The 22,767-nt window shown below is 43.8% G+C and overlaps 1 protein-coding gene and 1 pseudogene across 2 annotated transcripts in view; both read left to right on the top strand.

Moving 5' to 3' along the window:
- The first annotated feature begins 871 nt into the window (after nt 1–871).
- The window catches only part of SHC3 (SHC adaptor protein 3), a 141,730-nt gene continuing 119,834 nt past the window's right edge, over nt 872–22,767 (top strand). For both annotated transcript variants that reach the window (XM_060013535.1, XM_060013534.1), the window contains exon 1: nt 872–1,826. In XM_060013535.1, coding sequence (XP_059869518.1) covers nt 1,371–1,826 — 456 coding nt within the window. In that variant the 5' untranslated portion in view covers nt 872–1,370. The remainder of the gene's footprint in view (nt 1,827–22,767) is intronic.
- Nucleotides 5,152–21,968, top strand: LOC132426838 (keratin, type I cytoskeletal 25-like; annotated as a pseudogene).

Raw genomic sequence — 22,767 nt, 5'->3', positions numbered from 1 at the left:
TTTGCGCCTCCGTAGACCTTCTGGGGGTGGGGGGGGCAATGCTCTGTTCTGCCTGACAGGAAGGAGGCCTGTGTTTTTCACTTGCAGCCCGTGTCTGACTCCTGAAGATAAGGCATTTTTCTGCGGATTTGATGTGTAATGAGAGCAGCTGCATTTTTTTTTCCGTCCTTATTGCAGGGTTGCAAGCAGCAACTAAAGGGATATTGAAATGTATTTGTAGCGTTTTTAGGCATTTTTCCAGAGCTTGAGCACATTCAGTTGGAATAAAGCTTCAAGCACAGCCCCCTTTTTGGAATGGATTTCTGGAGCTTGTTGCCATTCATCAAAGAAGCACTCTTCTTTTTCGGAAGTAGGTTTTCAACTTAACCCTGGCTGAGAAAGACTGTTGTAAATTAGCAGGGAAGAGACCCTCACTGGCTCTGGGCAGAAGTTCCTATGCAGATTTTTTCTTTTTTCTTTTTCTTTTTTTTTTTTGAGGAACTGCATTGCCACAAAGGCACTTGTCATGGCTGCTCTGTTGATTTGAAAAGAAAAAGTACCCTGGAAATTGGTATTTTATGTTCACCTGGGAGTGAATATTTCCCCTTCTTCTTCTTCTTCTTTTTTTTTTTTTTTTTTTTTTGGCTATTTAACAATTCCTGCTGCTTTCCAAATCAGAATTCATGAGGATCCGCTGAAGATCTTATTCTTAAAAATCCTTCGTCACATTTTAACGCTGCGCCGTCAGACACTTTTCCAGGCTCACACAGATGGGCTGAACAGGGAAGAAAAAAAAAAAAACCTAGCATAGAATAATGGGTTTCAGAAAGTTCATCTGATCATCTGAAGGAACTGGATTTACCTCTGGCACAAATGCTGAGGGGGGTCGGGGGATGGGGAGGTGAAAATCCAAAGGTTGGAAGGAAATATCTGGGAAGGTAGAGAAAGGAAATTTGAGAATTGATTGGCTCTAGTGTGCTGTCAGTGGGTGTATGTGGTTTTTTTCTTCTTTTTTTCTTTCTTTTTTTTTTGCTACAGGAAGTGATTTGCAGTGCTCACCGAGCCTTTGTTGAGAAGGGTCTCCTCTCGGAGTGAGTCATGCTTTTGCTGTGAGCAGCCCCAAGCAGCTGGGCGCTCATCAGAGGAAACTATGACTTTTGCAAAGCAAACGTGCCGCCCTCAGCAGCCGAGTCCGGGGCCGGGGCTGCGCGGCCACGGCCGTGCGGGGTGTTAGCGGTGGTAGACCGGCGCCGCTGCTCGCGCCCCCCAGCCGGCTGTCCCGGCCGCTCCGTCCCGCCCCGGGGACCGCGGCTCGCCTGCTATGCGCGGCAGCCCGCGCCGGGGCCGGCACCTGCAGCGCCCGGGCGGATGCGGCGAGCCCACGGAGGGGCATGCTTCCACGCACCAAGTACAATCGCTTCAGGAATGACTCGGTGACATCGGTCGATGACCTTCTGCACAACCTGTCGGTGAGCGGCGGTGGCAAGGTCTCGGCGGCGCGCGCGGCCCCGGCGGCGGCCCCCTACCTGGTGTCCGGAGACGCGCTGCGCAGGGCGCCCGACGATGGGCCGGGCAGCCTGGGCCACCTGCTCCACAAGGTGTCCCACCTGAAACTCTCCAGCTCGGGCCTCCGCGGCCTGTCGGCGGCCAGGGAGCGGGCGGGCGCGCGGCTCTCGGGCAGCTGCAGCGCGCCCAGCCTGGCCGCCCCGGACGGCAGCGCGCCCCCCGGCCCCCGCGCCCCGGCCATGCGCGCCGCCAGGAAGGGCCGACCAGGCGACGAGCCGCCGCCCCGCGCCCCGCACGCTAGCGACCAGGTGCTGGGGGCCGGAGTCACCTACGTCGTCAAGGTGGGTGCGGGCGCGGGCTGCCGGGTGGGAAAGACCGGGCGAAGGGGCGTCCGGCACAGTGGGTCGCCTTGTAGGCCGGGAGGTCACTCCCTCGCAGTCAGCTCGCCTGGCTGCGGCGACCCGGCACAGCAAAAGCGCCCGTTGCGCATCCATTGGGAGACGGTTTGAAATCGGTGACCTCACTCTGTCCTGGTTTCCCTTGGCTCCGCTCCTTTGGCATGCCTTTGCCACCTCGCTTTGCCATGTGTCCGGCCAGTACCCCTCTCCGCATGGACCACTATCCTTGGAAACTGTGCATCAGGCCTACCTAGGGTACAGTGAACATACTTGGAGGAACTGGGCAGCCCCTGCGATGAGAAAGGCAGGTGGTGTCACTACTTCTGCTGTGTTTGCCCCAGGCGGCAGGGTAGGTGGTTTCATTTCTGCCACAGCAAGAATTTCCAGCTCCTTTCAGTGCAGGCCAAGTGCTGTCCTTGCTTTATACCAGATGGGTCGTACTTTCTTACCCAGCTTTAGTGTCTGCCTTTCATTCCATACCTAACTGTGTTGGTTAACAGCAGCAGAAGGAGAATTTGGGACTGTTTTTCCTTGGGGACTGTAGTCATCCATTTAAATAGGCTAAAGAGAGCTGAGCCACAGGCTGGAAAGGAGATTTTTTTCCTCCAACACAAGGAATTATACAATCACGCCGGATGTAGTCCACAAAATTCTTCCCTTATGCAAGTATTCTATGATATTTAAAGAACAAATACTCAGCCGCATTCAACTGGCCTGCCACATGCTTATCATGTCCTCCTGGCTGCCGGGCAGTAGAGAGCCACCACAGCGTTCTCCAGCTGGGCAGATAGCCTACAGACAGGGGGAAGGGGTCAAAACTACATTATTTCAGACTGGTCACTCCAAGGCATGGCTTTTTGTTTAAAAAGAAATGAGACTCAAACTCTGTCTCCAGTGTCGTCAACCCCATTGAGAAACCTGCAGGCCATCTAGTCAATACATACTGGCTACAGATCCAGTTTAAAAATTCTACAGATCACATCCCCAGGGAAAATGTTGTAGCTTGGTAATTTTGAACCAAATATTAAAGGAAACAGTTAACTTTGTGGATTATCTTTAACTATCTAAAAAGTACCGACAAAGGAATATGATCATTAGTATTAAACATGGGCCTTTTCTCCTTTTGAAGCTGCTTTTTAATTTCATCTTCATTCTTAACTTCTGAAAATGGATTAATAATATATTTTACAAAAGGGATAAAGATCAGCATAAAGTATGCACAGCAGGTTGAGTTTATTATAAAAGAATATTCTTCTTGTATTTCTTCTTTAAATTATATAACCAGGAGCCAAAAACAAAAAGAAAAAAAGAAAAAACAAAACCAAACAAAAATCCCTGACAACTCTGAGGTGAAGAGGTGATGCCAGAGTATATTACGTGGCATATTAGTATAATTGCTATCTAAAGAAAAAAACAGCCTACGTTTGAAATAGATGGATGTTGGCAAAGCTTTTTATACCTGTCATGTTGCACATAGAGGGTAGTTTCCAAATGGAGGGAGAATTTTCAAACTTATGCCTTTAAAGTGTTCCTTAAAAAAAAGAAATCATTCACTTTGCTTAGGGCTTTACTCTTGCTTTTTGAAGGATGAAGGCAGACATCCAGTTCTAAATGTCAGTTGTGGCTGAAGAAGGATGAGCAACTAAAACTAGTCTGCTCTGCTGGGCCATTAGGTTGTGACACACCCCGCAGAAGTAGCAGCAACACTCAAATAGGCAGAAGGCTGGGTCTGCCCAGAGCCTTCTGGATTTCAGGTCACATTGTTGTGCCATGAGACTGTAGTGACCTGGGGGCATATAGCACGGCCCGGTCAGTGCCCCTTGCTGTGGTCTGGCCCATCTTCAGTGGTGAATTGCGGCAACATAGGACGCTCAGGCTTCCCTGGAGAAGTTTGAAATCACACAGCAAAGGAGACCAGACACTAAAGGACAATTTCTTCTGTGCACATTTGATTCACAATATCACGTGGCCCTCTGTTGGTACACATTTCTGAATTGCCCATGTTGAATTTAGAACCATGAACTTATTCTCTTGAAAAATCACAAAACTGAAAAAAACTTAATTTGGTATTATTTGCTGACTTGTAAATAGTTTTATTGGTATCCTTACTTTAAAAGATCTCTGGTAGATAGAAAGGGGCAATCTTTATAACATGCCTGTAACTCAGTTGCAAAATCTAAAGGCTTAGGGTTTGGGAAAGAACTTCTTATTCTCTTTGATTTAAATGTACTTCTAAATTAAGGAAAACCCCCAAATGTTTTCCAGTTTCCTGGAAGATTCATCTGCTGTATAATTATAGATTTCCTGCCTCATAGAAATACCTACCTACAGACAATATTAAGATATTGCACACAGATTTATTCTTCAAAAATATTTTAACGTAATCTACTTACATGAAAGTGGAAATTGTAAAATCCCGAAGTCTGGCTGGTTTTGATCAATTAGGAAACATCGAACTATTTGAACAGCAGGTTGTAATATTAATTAATGAAGGATTTAAAATTTAAAAATAGAAGTACCTGAGCAGCAGTAGAATTCCAAGCTCAGAGCATGTTTAATTTGTCCTTCGTGCCATCACTTGAGTCTGCTTTTAATAGCAGCATGAGGGTATGCAGATAAGGAAGAGTCCAGGCAGCCTCCAGGTTTGTATTTATTTACATCAGGAGACCCCACTGGCAGCACCTTTGTACCTGCCTAAGTATGCCTGACACTGGGTTTTTTCTTTTGGTGACACAAAAGGGAAAGAACAAGAAAATATGCCCTTTATAGACAGAAAAGGAACATCGTAACAGCTAAGAGCAATGAATATTTTCATTACAACCCTATTTTAAAACTATTTTAAATTTGAACTTGAAAGGCCTAGAGAAATACAGACAAGTGTTGATACAGACAAGTGTTGATTACGCTGCTACCCACTTTCAAATTCTATTGCCTAAAAGTCCAAGCTGGCAAGGAGCCTGAGTGCCCATGGGGGCTGATAAGCGTCTTTAGCAGGTCCCAAAGGCGCTATTTGGGTGTGACACCTGCAGATCCACAGAGAGAACAGTTTAGGAAGGGAAGATAGACATGAACAGTTGGGAGTCAGTTCTTAAAAATAGGCACTGGCTGAGGTGGAGTAGCCATTTGAAGACAAGCGTGGTCTTGAGGTTCAGCCTTGACACCTCCCGCCCCCCAGCAGCGGAAGGCAATACTGTGTGGGAGGTACCTGGGCTAGCTGGCAGCCCTGGGGGGGGGTTCCCCAAAAGAAGGGCTCTCTTTACAGCACATCATGCCACAGACTCAAAACAGGATAAAAGTTACCACATTTAGGACTGACCTGAGTGCCCATGGCAAGAATCAAGAGGCCCAAGTGTTCGCTGATCACCAGCAACACAGTGAGAAAGTAGGTTATGTGTCCATAAATCCCGTGATGCCTCCCTCAGACAGCTGAGGTTTTGGTCTGCAAAGAGTGTTATATCTTTACTGATAATAGCTCTATGATACGAGCTGTTTACAGGAGATTTTAACAGAGAACTACTGAATTATTTCCTGGTATGCTGGATTGTTTTTCTTTTGGAATGAATCCTTGTTTTTACAAGAGCTCTTTAAAAAATATTTTGTTTCCCCCATTTGCAAATCTGATGATATTTAGGGTGGTATAAATTATTCATTTTATTTATAAATGTTCTATTGCTTTTTATAGATGGTCTTTATTATTTATTTATTTATTTATTTTTTGCGGTACGCGGGCCTCTCACCGTTGTGGCTTCTCCCGTTGCGGAGCACAGGCTCCGGACGCACAGGCTCAGCGGCCATGGCTCACAGGCCCAGCCGCTCTGCGGCATGTGGGATCCTCCTGGACCAGGGCACGAACCCGTGTCCCCTGCATCGGCAGGCGGACTCTCAACCACTGTGCCACCAGGGAAGCCCTAGATGGTCTTTATTAACTGTACTCTAAAATTTATTCTCAGTTGGTAGTTTTTTCACTGTCTTTAAAAATATTTTAAATCTTTTTCTTAGCAAAAATATCTAAACTTTTTTTTCTTAACGTTGTGTTCTTTTGATAACTGTGAGCTAAGGTCATATTAAACTGTCATCAACAAAGCTATTTCAAGTATAGCCATGATATATCATTATGGTGAGACTGATTGAATTTTGCTTTAATTTTAGATTAAAAAATTGTTCCTTGATGTAAAAGACAACTTTAAAAGTTGATTTTTTTCTTAAAATTGTTGAAAAATCTCATAAATGGGTGGCTTACATGTAAATTGTCTAAATCGTTTGAAAAACAGTGTAAGAAACTCTTTTGAGATTAATAGACAAAATTACTAATTTGATCTGGACATCTCTTTTTTTATGTGACACAAGTATAACAGATGCATTAAATGTGTGTGTGCACATATACACTACATCACACACACACCACACATACACACATACATAGCCCACCTCCCCACATATACCACACACACACACACACACACACACACACACACATACACGTACATAACCTATCCCCCCACATATACACACACACACATCACACATATACATACACACACACACACATATACCCTGTCCCACCCACATATACACACACACACACACACCACATCACACATACACCACACACACATACACACACACACACAACATGTAATGACTTTGGACAGGGTCATTAGAAAATAGTAAATGTTTTATTTCCAGAAATACCTGATTATTTCATTCATTGCTTTTATATTCATGTTTAAGAGAAAATAATTCCAAAAGATAAGCTTTTGATGAAACTTTAATCTCACAAAGAGTAGACTTCTTGCTCTTCTACGCTACCACTCTGTTCTGTCTTTGAATATATGTCAGCTTTTGGGGAATACATGATAAATATCATTGAAGCAAAGTAGTGGTAATGGGACACTTGGGCAGCAAACATGTAAAACATGTAAAAGGCTGTCTTTCCAGCCAACAGGCTCATCCTGAAGGGTTTGTGAAGCCTGCAGCCCCTTGCTTGGTTGTCGTGTCTCCCAGCAGGGACGTGGCCTGGACGTGGAGGGTCTGGGGGGCGCCTGGACACTGGGACCCCAGATCCACTTGGCCACCTCAGAGTGTGGAGCTCAAGAGGTCAGCCCGCCTCTCTGGACCTTTACATGGGGCCGCAGGAAGTAGAGGGTGGGCTGAGCACAAGCTCAGCCAGGCTCCTGTGACATGGGGGAGGAGGCGGTGTCATGGCTAGGGCAGTTCCTTGCTCCTGCACCTCATGCATCTGGAAGAACGGGGCTTCTGGGCTGCACCGCTGTATCAGGGTGTGCTTCTCCGGGCCAGGGCCAGACCCCATGGTGCTGCTGCCCAGAAAGTTTTGTGGGGTTCAGAGAGAAGCACAATGAGGATTCAGCATTTTAAATGAAAATACCCAAGGACAAATTAAGTTAAATGGAATTACTTAATTTAGAAATAAGATGGTTTCACGAAATTGAGTTATTTGTAGTGAGGTGGATGGACCTAGAGTCTGTCATACAGAGTGAAGTAAGTCAGAAAGAGAAAAACAAATACCATATGCTAACACACATATATGGAATCTAAAGAAAAAAATGGTTCTGAAGAACCTAGGGCAGGACAGGGGTAAAGACATATGTAGAGAATGGACTTGAGGACACATGAAGCGGGTAGGGTAAGCTGGGGCGAAGTGAGAGAGTGGCATGGACATATATACACTACCAAATGTAAAATAGGTAGCTAGTGGGAAGCAGCTGCATAGCACAGGGAGATCAGCTCGGTGCTTCGTGTCTACCTAGAGGGGTGGGATAGGGAGGGAGATGCAAGAGGGAGGGGATATGGGGATTACATGTATACGTAGAGCTGATTCACTTTGTTATACAGCAGAAACTAACACACCATTGTAAAGCAATTATACTCCAATAAAGATGTTATTAAAAAAAAAGAAATAAGATAGTTTCATATGAAATGGAAAGAAATGATCAGTTGTGCATATTTCCTGGGTAAAGGACAAGAAAAAAATTAGAATTTTAGCAGAAGAAATCTACAATATGCAGTGGATAAAGAATGTCTTTATGGTGGGAGGCATTAAGTGTAAGAATGGCCTACTGAGTAGGTAGATGTTAACTCTGTGTGTGTGTGTGTAAGTGCACAACAGGATGGATGCTGACCGTGGGGGGTGTGTGTGTGTGTGTGTGTGCAATCATACAATAATCTTACAAGTTGCTTTTGGTCCTGCAAATTCATAAGTATTGATTTTCAGTTGAGGTAAAGAAACAACAAATCATTCTGTCCCCATGTGGTTTTGCCTCTTCCCTCCCCTCCACTAGGGTGGCATGCTGCTGTGTGTCAGTCTGTGCCTCCCAGCACTAGGATTGGCGAGGTTTCCCTAAAACAAACAGAATGGCACTAGTTAAACTTGGAGGGTGGGGGGGCCAGGAATCTCCATGAGAACCACTGGATTCCAGCAAGATGCCAGGCCAAAGACGGAGTTTCCATGGCTCAGGCAATGCTGTGCTCTTCACCTTGGTGGGCAGAAGGTGCCATGTGCACCCCTGATATGCCTGGGAGGAGAGGACCAGTTGCTGCTCTTCTTGGGGAGCTGGCATCCCCTTGCATCCTCTTGACTCTGTGCGGTGCCTCAGGTTCGGATCAGCCTCTGCTCTTGCTTGGCAGATGATGGCAGCTCAGGGCACCCATGGTCTTTGGCCCTCAGATTCTGGGCTCAGACTTGCCTTGCCTCTCGACAAGAGAGGTCTGGCAAGTTCTACCACCTTCCTGCAGAGATCTGGGTTTCTAGCCATGATCTCATCTCCTGCAGAAGCTGTAGAGAAACCTAGATGCTGGAAGAGAAGCTGCAGAGAAGGGAGAGCTGAGGGACTGGAGCCTCACCTTATCACTGGTGTGCCTGATGCCCAGTGGCATCAGAATATCTGAACCCCCTCAAAGCCAAGGCTTTCTGAGAAAGAATGTCCAAAGAGCTTGTTGTTATGACGCTGCTTACTTTATTTATTATTATTTTTATTTATTTATTTATTTATTTATTTATTTATTGGCCACAGCATGTGGGATCTTACTTCCCCCACCAGGGATTGAACCAGTGCCCCCTGCAGTGGAAACGTGGAGTTTTAACCACTGGACGGCCAGAGAATTCCCAACGCTGGCTGCTTACTTTAGACTTGAAGCCATCCTAGTGTGTCATTTGAAATGTGTAGTTTTTCTAAAGTGAAGGCCCCTCAGAAGAGCATTTCCTCACTTCTGTCTATTGAATGGGCAGAAAAAGCAGCAACGGTTTCTTTCTAAATTTTAAGAATTTAAACTTGTATCAAACCTGCAAACTCAGTGGAACTTGACTTTCACCCAACTTCCCACCAGTAGTGCTCTCTGCTGGGATCCTTCTGACAATTAAATATAATTGTTTGGCATTCTAGAGGGACCGACAGATAAGGTTCAATCCTATTGCTTTTTGCTTTGCAAATATTCAGCATTTCTAATACTATTTGCCCATATAGAAACCTTCCGTTTAAAAACATCTTGAAAAACCACAACACAGTTCTAGCTCTCTTGATGGAAAACTAGCCCTAGCCTGGTTTTCAGCAGAAACACTATAAAATCGGGGTCCCTTATGCTTTCCCCCAAAGAGGGAGTAACAATGCTTTTACCTCTTGGGAGAAAACAATGAAAACATAACTGTTTTGAGTGTTCTTTGTGTGGAAGAGCCAGCCCCTTTCACGACACATCAGTCCTCCTGGAGGTGGATGCAGTGTATGCACGCAACTCGGTCCTGCTGGGACCACTGGGCTGCACCATGTTGGATCCTGAAGAGCCCTTTACCTCCTAGGATTTGGCACATCCATCTCACTTCCTTTCCCTCCGGACCTCAGTTTGGATCCTCTGATCTTCCTGAGCAGAGGCCTGTTCAAGCAGAAGTCCCCACAGCCTGCTTCTGCCGACACTGAATTATGTCTAAAAGACAGGAATGATGAGAGGGACAGGCAGAGAAAGGCAGCCTCCAGAGGCTGGGACTTGTCTTCAGATGGGCCCCAGGGCCCCCAGAGAAACACGGTCATGGACTCGAAAGACAGAGACTGAACAGCCACCTTCTCTTGCTGGCAGCAGAGATGTCACTCTTGTGATGTCACTCACCTGGTTCTTTTGTAAACCTTTCTTTATAAAATGTAGACGTTTGCTGTGGAAATTTTCACACATACATACAACATACAAAATATATCAACATTAAAAAAAAGAGAAATGATCTAAAAGGTGCCCGGTAGCCAGCTTCTACAGGTGTCAGCTCACAGCCATCGACACCCCTCTCCCGCTTCCTGAATCCTGCGGAGCTGGGGGGGGTCCCACATCAGCACTGACAGAACTCAAGGTTCTGATGAGTAAGTTGCAGGATTAGACTTAATAGCGGTTCCAAGTCTGGCAGAGCGCGGTCAGGGTCACAGGCCCTGGAACATCCCTGCATTCGACTCTGTGGTCCCCGAGGCAGAGGAGGTGGGCCAGCCTCTGTGATTTCTCCTTCAGAGGTGATGACATTGGGATTCAGGAGATGCCTCTGATGGACACCCCCAGGGGATGGGGTGGGAGCTGTACCTCCACACCCACCCTGCTCAGGCTCCCCTGGACCACCCTACCTCCTGGCCCTGGTGGGTTCTCCTCTAGCAACCAGATGATCCTTTTAGGAACAGGTTTTCTCCCAAACTGTTTTTATAGTAGTGGATTAGTCCAGGGTCTCCAGAGAAAGAGGACAAATAGGATGTGCATATATATAGAAGGAGATTTGTGATGAGGCATTGGTGCATGTGATTATGGAGGCTGAGAAGTCTGCAGGGTGAGTCAGCAGGCTTGAGACCCAGGAAGAGCCAGTGTTTCAGTTTGAGTCCAAAGGCAGGAAAAAGCCATTATCCCAGCTTGAAGGCCATCAGGTAGGAGGAATTCCCTCTTTTCCCAGGAGGGTCAGTTTTTTGTTCTCTTCAGGCCTTCAGTTGATTCGATGAGGCCCACCCACATTAGGGAGGGCAGTCTGCTTTACTCAGTCTGTCTATCCATTTGAATACTAAAGTCATCCAAAAACACCCTCACGGAAACACCCAGAATCATCTTTTTTTTTTTTTTTAATTGCAGGTCTTGGTGACTTGTTCTTATTAATTAATTAATTTATTTTTGCTGTGTTGGGTCTTTGTTTCTGTGCGAGAGCTTTCTCTAGTTGTGGCAAGCGGGGGCCGCTCTTCATCATGGTGCGCGGGCCTCTCACTATCGCGGCCTCTCTTGTTGCAGAGGAGAGGCTCCAGACGTGCAGGCTCAGCAGTTGTGGCTCACAAGCCCAGTTGCTCCACGGCATGTGGGATCTTCCCAGTCCAGGGCTCGAACCCGTGTCCCCTGAATTAGCAGGCAGATTCTCAACCACTGCACCACCAGGGAAGCCCCCAGAATCATGTTTGATCACGTATCTGGGCACCCAGTGGCCCAGCCAAGTTAACACGTGAAATTTACCATCACAGGCTGTACACAAACTTTTGGAGTCTCATCTAGAGTGGCCACTAGCTGACTCAAACACTTAAGAAGATTCATATTCTCTGGAAGAATGGAGATGAGAGTAAGAAATGACAAAATAACCCACCTGGAAGAGTCTCAGGTTTCTTTACCATTTCTGTGGGCACCAAATGGAGACACCTTTAAAAATTCCTCAAGCCTAACCCTCAAACTAAGGTCCTGGAATACGAGACAGATGAACTATGACCCCCTACTCACCAGAAGAGCTGTGAAATAGGTCTTTATAGGACCAGTGGTAATAGTGTGTGTCTGTGGTTTGTATACTTGTCCAGAATGGAGGCTGGAACGGCCTCCTGCACCTGATGAATGATGGTGTCACACCTAACGTCATCACCGGAGGTTGTAACAAGTTCACCGGTCCCACTGGTCTCACTCCTTCAGGACTGCCCCCTCCAGGCTCTCCTCCTGGTCCCTGAGCTGGAGACACTGCTATTTTATGGATGGTTATTTGTGAGGCGGTGGTGGCTGCACGATCTAAAGGACTGAGCTGTGATTTTTTTGCTGGAAGTAGCAACTCCTGTAATAGATAATAACCTTGTTTGCAGAGAGACTTATTTACTCACGTGGGAGAAGAAAATAAAAGTCATCAAATGATGGCCAGGAGAGGGGGTTCTGATGTTCCAGTGTGGCCCACAAACTCCTGTCCTTTTATTGCAAATACCTTCCCGCCTCCCCCGCCCCAACCCTCATTCCTGTGCTATCTGTTGGTTAAGGCTCCCAGGGAAGGGCTATGCGGGGAAACGTTAACACCTGGCTTTGTGGACTAAAACGTCATGATTTATAGGGTTTGCCAGTTCCTGTAGTATAAATAGTTATACCCTGCTTCCACTGGGAGGTGGGAAAAGATGTGCAGTAACACAGCTTTGCAGAGTCTCAACTTCAAGGGTGTAGACGATAGTAACATGTCACACAATGATTAGCAAGTGATGAGTTTTGAGTATTACCTTTAAAAAAATATAACTTATTTTTGTGGACCTCATCCTTAGGCTTCTTGTACCTAAAACAGCTTCCCCTCCAAGCATCCCTTCTTCCCTCTCCCACCCCCTCCTTCCTCATTTCACTTTCTCTCACCTTATTTACACCAACGTGAGACAATTGGCTGCTCCCGATCCGCAGACAGTGTCTGGAAAAGGTTCCTTGGTGACCCCCTAATTATAAAATCAAAAACTCCTTTTCACCTGATGCTGTCACCTCACAACCTTTCTCCCAGACTCCCAGCATCTGCTGTGCAGGTTCCTCTTTATTTTTTCTTATTTCTGATTATTTGTGAACAGACTTACCCTCTAATTATTAATTTATTCCTCCATCAATATACTAATCAATTATTTCATTCAACTAGTGTTTATTGAATTGCCATTCTGGGGTAGCCCTGTCCTAAGAGTTGGGGATAAAGAGGTGATTAAATAAGCATGCTTCCTGCTCTTTCAGTGTCAGTAGTAGAGACAGATGAGAGAAAATACCAGGAGATCACATTGGTAGTGAGGTTACAGAAATCAAGATTGGCTTCTCTGAGGAGGTGATACGGAAGTGGAGCCCTAGATACCCAAGAAAATGGATGGGATTGGTGTGCAGGTGTTTTTGTGCATGAGTGTGTGTGTGCGTGCATGTGTACTGCATTCTAGGAGGAGGAGATAGAAACTAACTGTATCCAATGTAATTAGTGTATTGAGTCAGGGGGAGGGTACCTAGGAGGTGTCCCAGCACCAGGCAAGTGCAGTGGGAAACCACTGGAGATTTTCTGAAAGATTATTCTATCTTCTGTGGGGAGAACAGATTGGAAAGGCAGAAATGAAAGTAGAGGCAGTTCGGAGACAATTAGGAGCGGTGAAGGTGGCTTGGACCAGTGTCATGTGTCAAAGGGCAGTGGCATACATTGGGCTCAGGTCTGTATTGCTTACTGACCATCCAACATGCCCATCCACTGTTTCATGGCCTCTTAAATGAAATAGGTCTCAAACTGAATTCATGACCTTTCCCACCTACATTCTGTTCCTCAGTTAATGGTGTCACGGCTCACCTGCTTCCCAAACTCGAGACCTCATCGCCATCCTTGAATACCTCCTTTTCCTAAACTTATTACATCTTTTCAGTCACTAAACTATCATTTCTGCTCAACAGGGTTTCAGATCTTCTTTTCCCTTCCTTTTGTCCTGATTCATGCCTTCACCATTTCTTTCTGTGATTATTACAATAAACTAACTGGTCTTCAGATGATTCCTTTGGGAAAGACTCTTCTTTTTAAATTGGCTAAAAAATATAGTCTTACTTAGATGTTTCAAAGTTTCCCTTCAGCTGCTTTCCCTTCTAATTTTCTTCCTCTCAGAGGTAATCACCATCACCTGTTTGTTATTTATATTTCCAGACACACACATACACACTTATTTTTCTTCCTTTCTTTTATCTTTTCTTTTTCCTTTCTGTTTCACAAAGCAAAGTATTCTACATACATAGTTCTGTGACTTGCTCTTTTCATTTAATATGCTTTGGAAATCTTTCAATATTAGTACCTATAATTCTGCTTCATTCTTTTTGGCATTTGCTTAATATTCATATACAAGGAGGTGCTAATACTTATTCAGTCAGTTCCCTATTGTTAGACATGTAGATAGTTTCCAGTTTATCACAGATTGTAAAATAATGAACATTCTTCTACATGAATCTTTCCATTTGGGCAAATATTTTTGCCTGTGTGTACAATAAGTTTTAGCTAATATTAACCTTTTCTTTTCTTATTACATTCATGGGACCTAGAGTACAGTAATCAATTCTATTGGTGAAGGTGACTTTTTTATTTTTAATTTTTTTTAAAACATCTTTATTGGAGTATAATTGTTTTACAATGGTGTGTTAGTTTCTGCTTTATAAAAAAATGAATCAGCTATACATATACATATATCCCCATATCTCCTCCCTCTTGCATCTCCCTCCTACCTTCCCTATCCCACCCCTCTAGGTGGACAAAAAGCACCGAGCTGATCTCCCTGTGCTATGTGGCTGCTTCCCACTAGCTATCTATTTTACATTTGGTAGTGTATATATGTCCATGCCACTCTCTCACTTTGTCCCAGCTTGCCCTTCCCCCTCCCTGTGTGCTTAAGTCTGTTCTCTATGTCTGTGTCCTTAAGTACGTTCTCTACATCTGTGTCTTTATTCCTTTCCTGCCCCTAGGTTCTTCAGAACCATTTTTTTTTTTTTAGACTCCATATATATGTGTTAGCATACAGAATTCGTTTTTCTCTTTCTGACTTACTTCACTCTCTGTATGACAGACTCTAGGTCCATCCACCTCACTACAAATAACTCAATTTCATTTCTTTTTATGGCTGAGTAATGTTCCATTGTATATATGTGCCACATCTTCTTTATCCATTTATTGAAGGTGACTTTTTCACTTCTGGCTACAAAGTCAGTCTCCTGTACTTATTATAAAGGAGGACATTTACTATTATATACACTTTTACAAGTTAATAAACATTTCCTATAACCCTAGTTTTCCAAATGAACTTCCAAATTAGTTTTCAGCATTTGAGATAAATATATATTTTTCACCCTTTTTCTATTAATGTGGTGAATCATTTACCTTTGTAAAATAAATATCTCTCATCTTTCTAATGAAAAGCTCTCTGTTGCTTGCCTTTGCTTGTAGAAGTCAATCCAAATGCCTTATTATGACACACAAACTTTCATAGTTTGGCTTCAGTTTAGCGCTTGAGCTTCATCTTTTTCCCCTCAACCACCAATATTTCAGCCACATGAAACAACTTGTTTTCCCCAAACCAGTTGCAACTCTGGCCTTAGATCAAATTCTCCCGCTCTGGGCCCTTTCTGTCCACTCTATCTTGGTCTGAAATAACTGTTAGTTTTCAAGACTCAGCAGCAGAGTGTATGAGGCAGAGTTAATGATCACGTCTTAGGATCTCCATAGCCCTGTGGGTTTGTCTTTGTGTTCATTGATTCAATCCATGCTAAGTGGGAACCTACTGGATGCCTATTGCTGGGGCTCCTGAGAATCCAAGATGAATTAAATGGTCCCTGCTTTCAAGGAAATCATTCTCCAGAGGGGGCTTTACAGATGTGTGATAGAAGGCCATGAATTGTGGAAAAGGAGGTCAGCTGGCTCTTCCCAAAACTTCCCTGGGGAAAGAGCCAGTGATAAACACTTAACACGTGAAGAAGGAGGAATCAAGGTGACTGTAGGACACTGGGGAATGTGACAGAACAAAAGAGACTGGTGAGGAGGGTGACCTGTGGGCCTATTTATATATGGTTGGTGATTAAGAATGTAACTTCAGAGAGGCACATTTTGAACTCCATTCTGTTTAAAAATCCCTTGATGATTGTTCTTTCCATGAACTGGCATGTATGACACAGCCCACCCAAAGTCTTTACAGGCTGTTCCATAGATGAGAAGCCTTATTAGCAGACCCATGAATTTTGTTTTTATTGCTCTTTTTCTTTAAAGCTAATTACAGAAGGGTTTCAGTAAGATAATCAACTTTAATGATAGCCATGAATAAGCATTATTAAGGTAAAATATTGTATAGCCAAATGTCACCAGGACATTTCCAAACAGAAAGCTAAACTCCTGCACACTTCCACGTGCCCCCACCTTTAATTAAAGCACGTGGATTTATGAAAAAGAATGAGGGAAAATGAGTGTATCAACAAGTACTTTCTGAGGGCTCAGTCACTTGCCTTGTCCTGTGGAAGGTATTGTAGATTGTGAAAGAGGTACAGGGTGATTTTCCGAAAGGGACTTGTGATCCAGTTGAGGAGGAAAAGCTGCTCCATTTTAAAAAGACAGAAAAAAATATCATGTTTAATAAGGTGCTAATGGCATGGTGAGAGATTGGTGGTGGCTGGAGTTATCAAGAAAGGCTTCTCAGAGGGTGTGGGATTTTTTTCTGGGTCCTGAAAGATCGTCCAGATCTGGGTAGGTGGAGGGATGGAGGATGTTCAAGCAGGAGAACCAGAGTGAGAGACACTTTGGAGGCGGGAGTGGGCATGGCATTTGACGGGGCGGTTGCGGGGGGGGGGGCGCGGGGGGGCCGGCGGGAAGACATTCCACTGCAGACTGGCCACATTCAAAGGGACGCTGAGATGTTGGCTGCCATTTGTCGGTAACAGGGGCTGTAGCCCCTTGGAGTCAGGATGCTGCCTGTTCAATGGGGGAACCAGTCCATTGCTGGTCCTTTTTGGATTACACTAGGCAACCTCCCTCCATGATGCTGGGAGCTGGAGGTATATTTCCCTCACTTTCTCCTCTCCAAGCTAAACATTTCTCACTCAGTCAACAGTCCTGATCTCACGATATCCTGGATTCTCTTATCTGTTTACATCTTAGTTTGTAAATTACATTTAAGAGATTTTGCTCATGTAAAGAATTTGGTGGAATTGCTTGGGTTGGTGTATATTCTGTTTGTAGAGTTTTGTTGTGTCCTGAGAATAATTTGGACCTTATTTCATATGCCTACACGACAGAGATAAATTCATCTTTGTCTAAGATACAGCTGCTCCTTTTTCCAAGAAAGGATGATAGGGTTTTCTTTATGGCTTATTTGTTATAATCTACAAGCAGATGATTTTCAGAGTCACACTTCCTTTTATCTAAAGGCTCAGTGTAAACTCACCTCTGCCCTCCCACCCTCCAACTATAGGCCACTCAACAATTGAGAACTTCCAACCATCAGCCTTTGTCATCAAAACTCAGAATTGCAATTAAGAAGGCCAGTGGAATCATCAGTGGGAATAATGCCACCCACAGAACAAAGTGAATGTCCCACAATAGAGTGGTGCTATAAGTTCTGATGCATTCAAAACCATGCAGTAACATATAGACATTTAAAACAGTAAATTAGAATTTTATTATGGTTTATTGGAAAAGAGGCATCTCTGGCTGAGAAGAGCATGGTGCAACAACGTGTGTGTAATATGAACTAATTCTTATAGTAGAAATGAGTACAGAAATGCTTGTATATATCCATAATTATAGATGGAGATTTCCACAGCCCACTTTGAGCAATTGATAGGTTACTGTGCTTAAAATCATCAAGGATATCCAAAGCTGAACATCATAATCAACCACAGAATCAAGTAGACATCCATAGAGTCCTCCATGAAACCACAGCAGAATAAACATTCTTATCAAGTGCCCATGGAACATCTACCAAGACAGATCATTCCTCAAGCCATAAAATAAGCAAATCTAACCAAGTTTAAAATAATTGGAATCATACAGATTATGTTCTCTGACCACAATGGATTCAAGTTAGAAAGCAATAAGGAAGGACAGCAGGAAAATATCCAAACACTTGGAAATTAAGCCACATGCCTATAAATAATCCATGGGACAAAGGACAAATTTCAAAGGAAATTTTAAAATACATAGAATTGAATGAAAATGAAACTACATCATATCAAAATATGTGGGACGCAGCTAGAATAGTGCCAAGAGGGAAATATATAGCTACAAATGCTTACATTGGAAAAAAGTTCTCCAACCAATAATCCAAGTATCTAGCTCGACACTAAAAAAGAACAAAATAAAGCCAAAGCAAGCAGCTTTGTATAAGAAAATAACAAAGATAAAAGCAAAATCAATGTAATGAAAAACAAAATCAATAGAAAAAAGTCAATAAAACAAAAATCTGTTTCTTTGAAAAAAATCAATAAAATGAATAAACCCAGCAAGACTGACAAAGATCAAAAGAGAGAAGATACAAGTCACCAATCCTAGGAATGTAGAAGGGGTTATTTCAACAGATCCTGTAGCCCTGACAAGACTTCCGAGACAGCTTGGCCTTGTTCTCAGTTGTTAGAGTCCAGACCCTGGGCTGGTGGCAGCTCCCTAAGAGCCAGGACAGTGAGGTAGGCTCCGGGCAAAGGGAGTGTGGCAAGGAGTGGAATGCAAAACCAGGAATCCAGATATAGTCTGGTGCAATTAAACGGAGGCCCAGTACTGAGACTGGGGCTCAAGGCCCTGTGAGTGGGCCCACAGAAGAAGGTGGCTGTTGGCACTAGGCCTACAAGGGGTTCAGCTACACAGAGAGAAGCTAAGCAGACCTCAGGGGCCATCTTGTCCAATGATCTTTTTATTTATTTTTTCAGATGGTGGGAGGTGAAGAAAACGAAAGCTCAAGGTGAGAGAATGTATCTTCTGAGACCAAGCAGCTAGTTCAGTGTCAGAGTGAGGATGAGAGTGGTGAATGGAGACACACTCCATAGGATAAAGAGGGCTGGTCAGCTTTGCCTCCTTTACACATGAACTAGAACAGGACTTTAGCTATAATACCAATATGTATTTTGGGAATATTTCTTCCATCTTTTCCTTTGACTTTGAATAGCAGATGTGGCCTATTGCATTGCTGTGATTTTCAGATGAAATGAAGCACAGTGATTTACTTTTAACCAAACCCCAGTCATACTTCCTCTCTCTGACTCAGCTTCCTCATCGTAAATGAGATGGATGACACACGCCACCAGCTAACATTTACAATGACATCCTGGCTCTTTTGATGAAAGCCTATATGGCATTTGTATTAATAATTTTCCCTGTGAGATGAAAGATTAAAAGAGAATTGTCGCACTAGCTAAGGAAACGTTAAGACATAGGGTTCCTATGGAACCAAATGGCTAATTTCTTCCCTGTAAGGGAGCTGAAAAGAATCTGATAAAGGAAATAGGGAAACTGAAAGTGGGCTGTTACCTCTCTCAACATCCAACCCATTTATTCCCACAAGACTGTCCTGCGGCATCTACCTCTTCACGTCATGTGACCTTTGTGCCACTGCACCGGAGACACATTTCTCGCTTTACTCTTAACAGCAGGTACTCCGGGTTCTCTGGACATGTGACAACTCTACTTAACTCTTAATCTTCCCTTCCACAGGGTGATGCCTATCAGGAAGAGGTACATCTGAGACTCGAGTCCCTTATCTGAAATGGGGGTGACTACAGCATCGTCTTATAGAGTAGTCAGGAGGAGTGCAGTGAATGAACATTAGTAGGGCAACTGGCACAGTGCCTGGCAGGTGACAGAAGCTTCCTGAAAATTTGCTATTTGAGCCATCTGTGTCCCTATTATTGAATCTGGAGCTCACCTCTCCAAAGTTCCATGAGTCAGGGATGACCTCTGTCTTCAGTCAAAGAGATTGATTATTCATTTGCTTTAGTCAAGAAAGAGTACTGTCATATCAGAAGATTATAACTCCAACTCTGTGTCAGCTCAACTTCCTAACGTGTGAATCCATTCCAGGAGATGGATGTGATGGTGCAGCACTGCTCTCGATGCCACTGAGGTGGACGTGAGGCTGAGACTCGATGGGATGAAAGCTGGAAGTGATTGCTTGGTCTTCCTGGTGCCTATTTTGGGTTCTCAGCTTCAAAGCTTCTGCAAATTTTCTTTGGGGCTGCAGTATGAACAGCATGGGTTTTGTCATGGAGGGTGAATAACAAGGTAATTGCCAGTAACTGGTTTTGAAAACCAGCCAACTGGTTTTTGCTGCTGGGAAGAAGCAGCATGGATGCTGGAAACAGGTTGCATTGTGGGTGTGTGGTGTCTATGCGGCCATAGCTTCTAGTGTCAGTGTTGAAGTTGATAGGTTCTGACAAAGAGCTTGACAGCTGCCCTATAAGCCAGGGAACAGAAACTGAGCTGTTACAGGGCTTCAAACAACATTTATTATAAAGCCAAGTTATTCTGGTGGGTTGATTAGAAATGATTTTCATCTTTTGATGCTTGTTTGTGTTTTCCAAATTTTTGTACAATGAACATACATCATTCATCAGAAAAAGTTGACTATTAAAAATAAAATGACTTTGAGGGCTTTCTTTTTTTTTAAAGTTTTTAAAAAAATTAATTAATTTAGGGGCTTCCCTGGTGGCGCAGTGGTTGAGAATCTGCCTGCCAATGCAGGGGACACGGGTTCAAGCCCTGGTCTGGGAAGATCCCACATGCCGCGGAGCAACTGGGCCCATGAGCCACAACTACTGAGCCTGCACGTCTGGAGCCTGTCCTCCGCAACAAGAGAGGCCGTGACAGTGAGAGGCCCGCGCACCGCGACGAAGAGTGGCTCCCGCTCACCGCAACTAGAGAAAGTCCTCACACAGAAATGAAGACCCAACGCAGCCAAAAATAAATAAATAAATTTAATTTTTTAAAAAAATTAATTTATTTTTGGCTGCGTTGGGTCTTCGTTGCTGTGTGCGGGCTTTCTCTAGTTGTGGTGAGTGGGGGCTACTCTTTGTTGTGGTGTGCGGGCTTCTTATTGTGGTGGCTTCTCTTTGTTGCAGAGCATGGGCTCTAGGCACACGGGCTTCAGTAGTTGTGGCCTGTGGGCTCAGCAGTTGTGGCTTGAGGGCTCTAGAGCACAGACTCAGTAGTTGTGGCGCACGGGCTTAGTTGCTCCCTGGCATGTGGGATCTTTCCAGACCAGGGCTTGAACCCGTGTCCCCTGCATTGACAGGAGGATTCTTAACCACTGCGCCACCAGGGAAGCCCGAGGGTTTTCTTAAAACAATGATATTTTATTCTTTTTGTTGACTACATAGTAGACCATGCAACCTTGAATGTTCAGCTCAAAGAGCACCATATATATACAAATACATCACACCCACACAAGTACCTGACAAAGACCAAAAGCATATTCCCAGGTCCTCCCAGGCTTCCTCATGCCCCAGCCAGTCAGGACCCATCCAAGAGTACCCACTATTCTGACTTCTGCCACCATTGATTAGTTTATGTCCATGAACTTTTAAATGAAAAAGAATCTATGATATTGGCAAAATTAGTGCTGTTAAGTATGGCCCATTCTTCTTGTGTGGACAGTAACATTTCAATAAACTCCAGGCTATTTTTAGAGGAAATCTTATAAATATATAACTTTAAGGATACAAAATCCCATATAAAGTAGATTAGGCAAGTTAATTGATGAAATCTAGAGTTTTCCTTTTCTCAAATATGTACAGCCCGGTGTGGACCTCACGGTTCTGCTGAACAACATGCAGGCTGAGTAGGAAGCCCTGGCCAAGCAGAACCACAGGGATGCCGAGGCCTGGTTCAATGAAAACAGTGCTTCACTGCAACAGCAGATGTATGAGGATATGGGAGCCACCACCTCAGTCCAAACACTGGAAATTGAACTTCAGTCTCTCCTAGCCACGAAACACTCCCTGGAGTGTTCCTTGACAGAGACCAAGGGCAACTACTGTGTGCAGCTGGCCCAGATCCAGGCTCAGATTGGGGCCCTTGGAGGAACAGCTGCACCAGGTCAAGATGGAGACCGAGGGCCAGAAACTGGAGTGCGAGTAGCTCCTGGACATCAAAGTCCACCTGGAAAAAGAAATCGAGACCTACTGTTTCCTCATCGGTGGAGATGATGGGGCTTGTGAGTCCAAAGGTTACAAGTCTAAAGATTATGTATCTGGAAATGTGGGAAACCAAATCAAAATCTGGCCAAACCCATAGTGATTAAGAAAGTCCTTGAGGAGGTAGACCAAAGCAGCAAAATACTTATCACCAGGCTCCACTCCCTGGAGGAGAAATCTCAAAGCAATTAATTTGATACACAAGAGAGAGCATATGCCAAATACTCTCTGAGAAGAGAAGGTGTTTTATATCTGTCTGGAAAAATGAGCAAGCCTAAGAAAAAGGTCTGTCCTCTTGCCTTTCTGTTACTGAAATATAACCTTTCTCTGGGCAATCAATAGCATTATCAATAGCATCTTCGCATTCATTTGGAAGAACGTCATGTACAAATGTGATGACTCATTTGATTACCTTACAGAAAATGCTGTCAATTCTTTGTAGTCAGTAAACCTTCTTCCTTTAAAAAAATGTATATATATATTTATATATATATAAATAACAAATAATCTTAACTTTAAATAATCTTAACTCATAACAAATAATCTTAACTTTAGCATCACTAAATCAAATCATTTTGGAACCTGAAATTATTTCATAGCAATACCAGACAGAATTACATGCCATGTTATGTAAGTGGGAGAGTGGGCATGGTTGACTTGAAAATTGTGAGAAGGTGCTCTTTTTTAAAAAATTGAAACATAGCTGATTTAAATGTTAGTTTCTGGTGTACAGCAAAGTGATATATATATATATATATATGAACATATACATATATATATATGTATGAACATATGCATATATATATCATATATTATTTTCCAGTATGGTTTATTACAGGATACTGAATATAGTTCCTTGTGCTATCCAATAAGACTTTGTTATTTATCTATTTTGTATATAATAGTTGGTATCTGCTAATCCCAAACTCCTAATTTTTCCCTCCACCACTCCCTTTCCCCTTTGATAACCATAAGTTTGTTTTCTATGTCT

The sequence above is a fragment of the Delphinus delphis genome, chromosome 6 (assembly GCF_949987515.2).
Source record: "Delphinus delphis chromosome 6, mDelDel1.2, whole genome shotgun sequence".
Taxonomy (NCBI): domain Eukaryota; kingdom Metazoa; phylum Chordata; class Mammalia; order Artiodactyla; family Delphinidae; genus Delphinus; species Delphinus delphis.
Note: the sequence above shows the minus strand (reverse complement) of the source record. Positions and strands in the feature narration are given on the sequence as shown.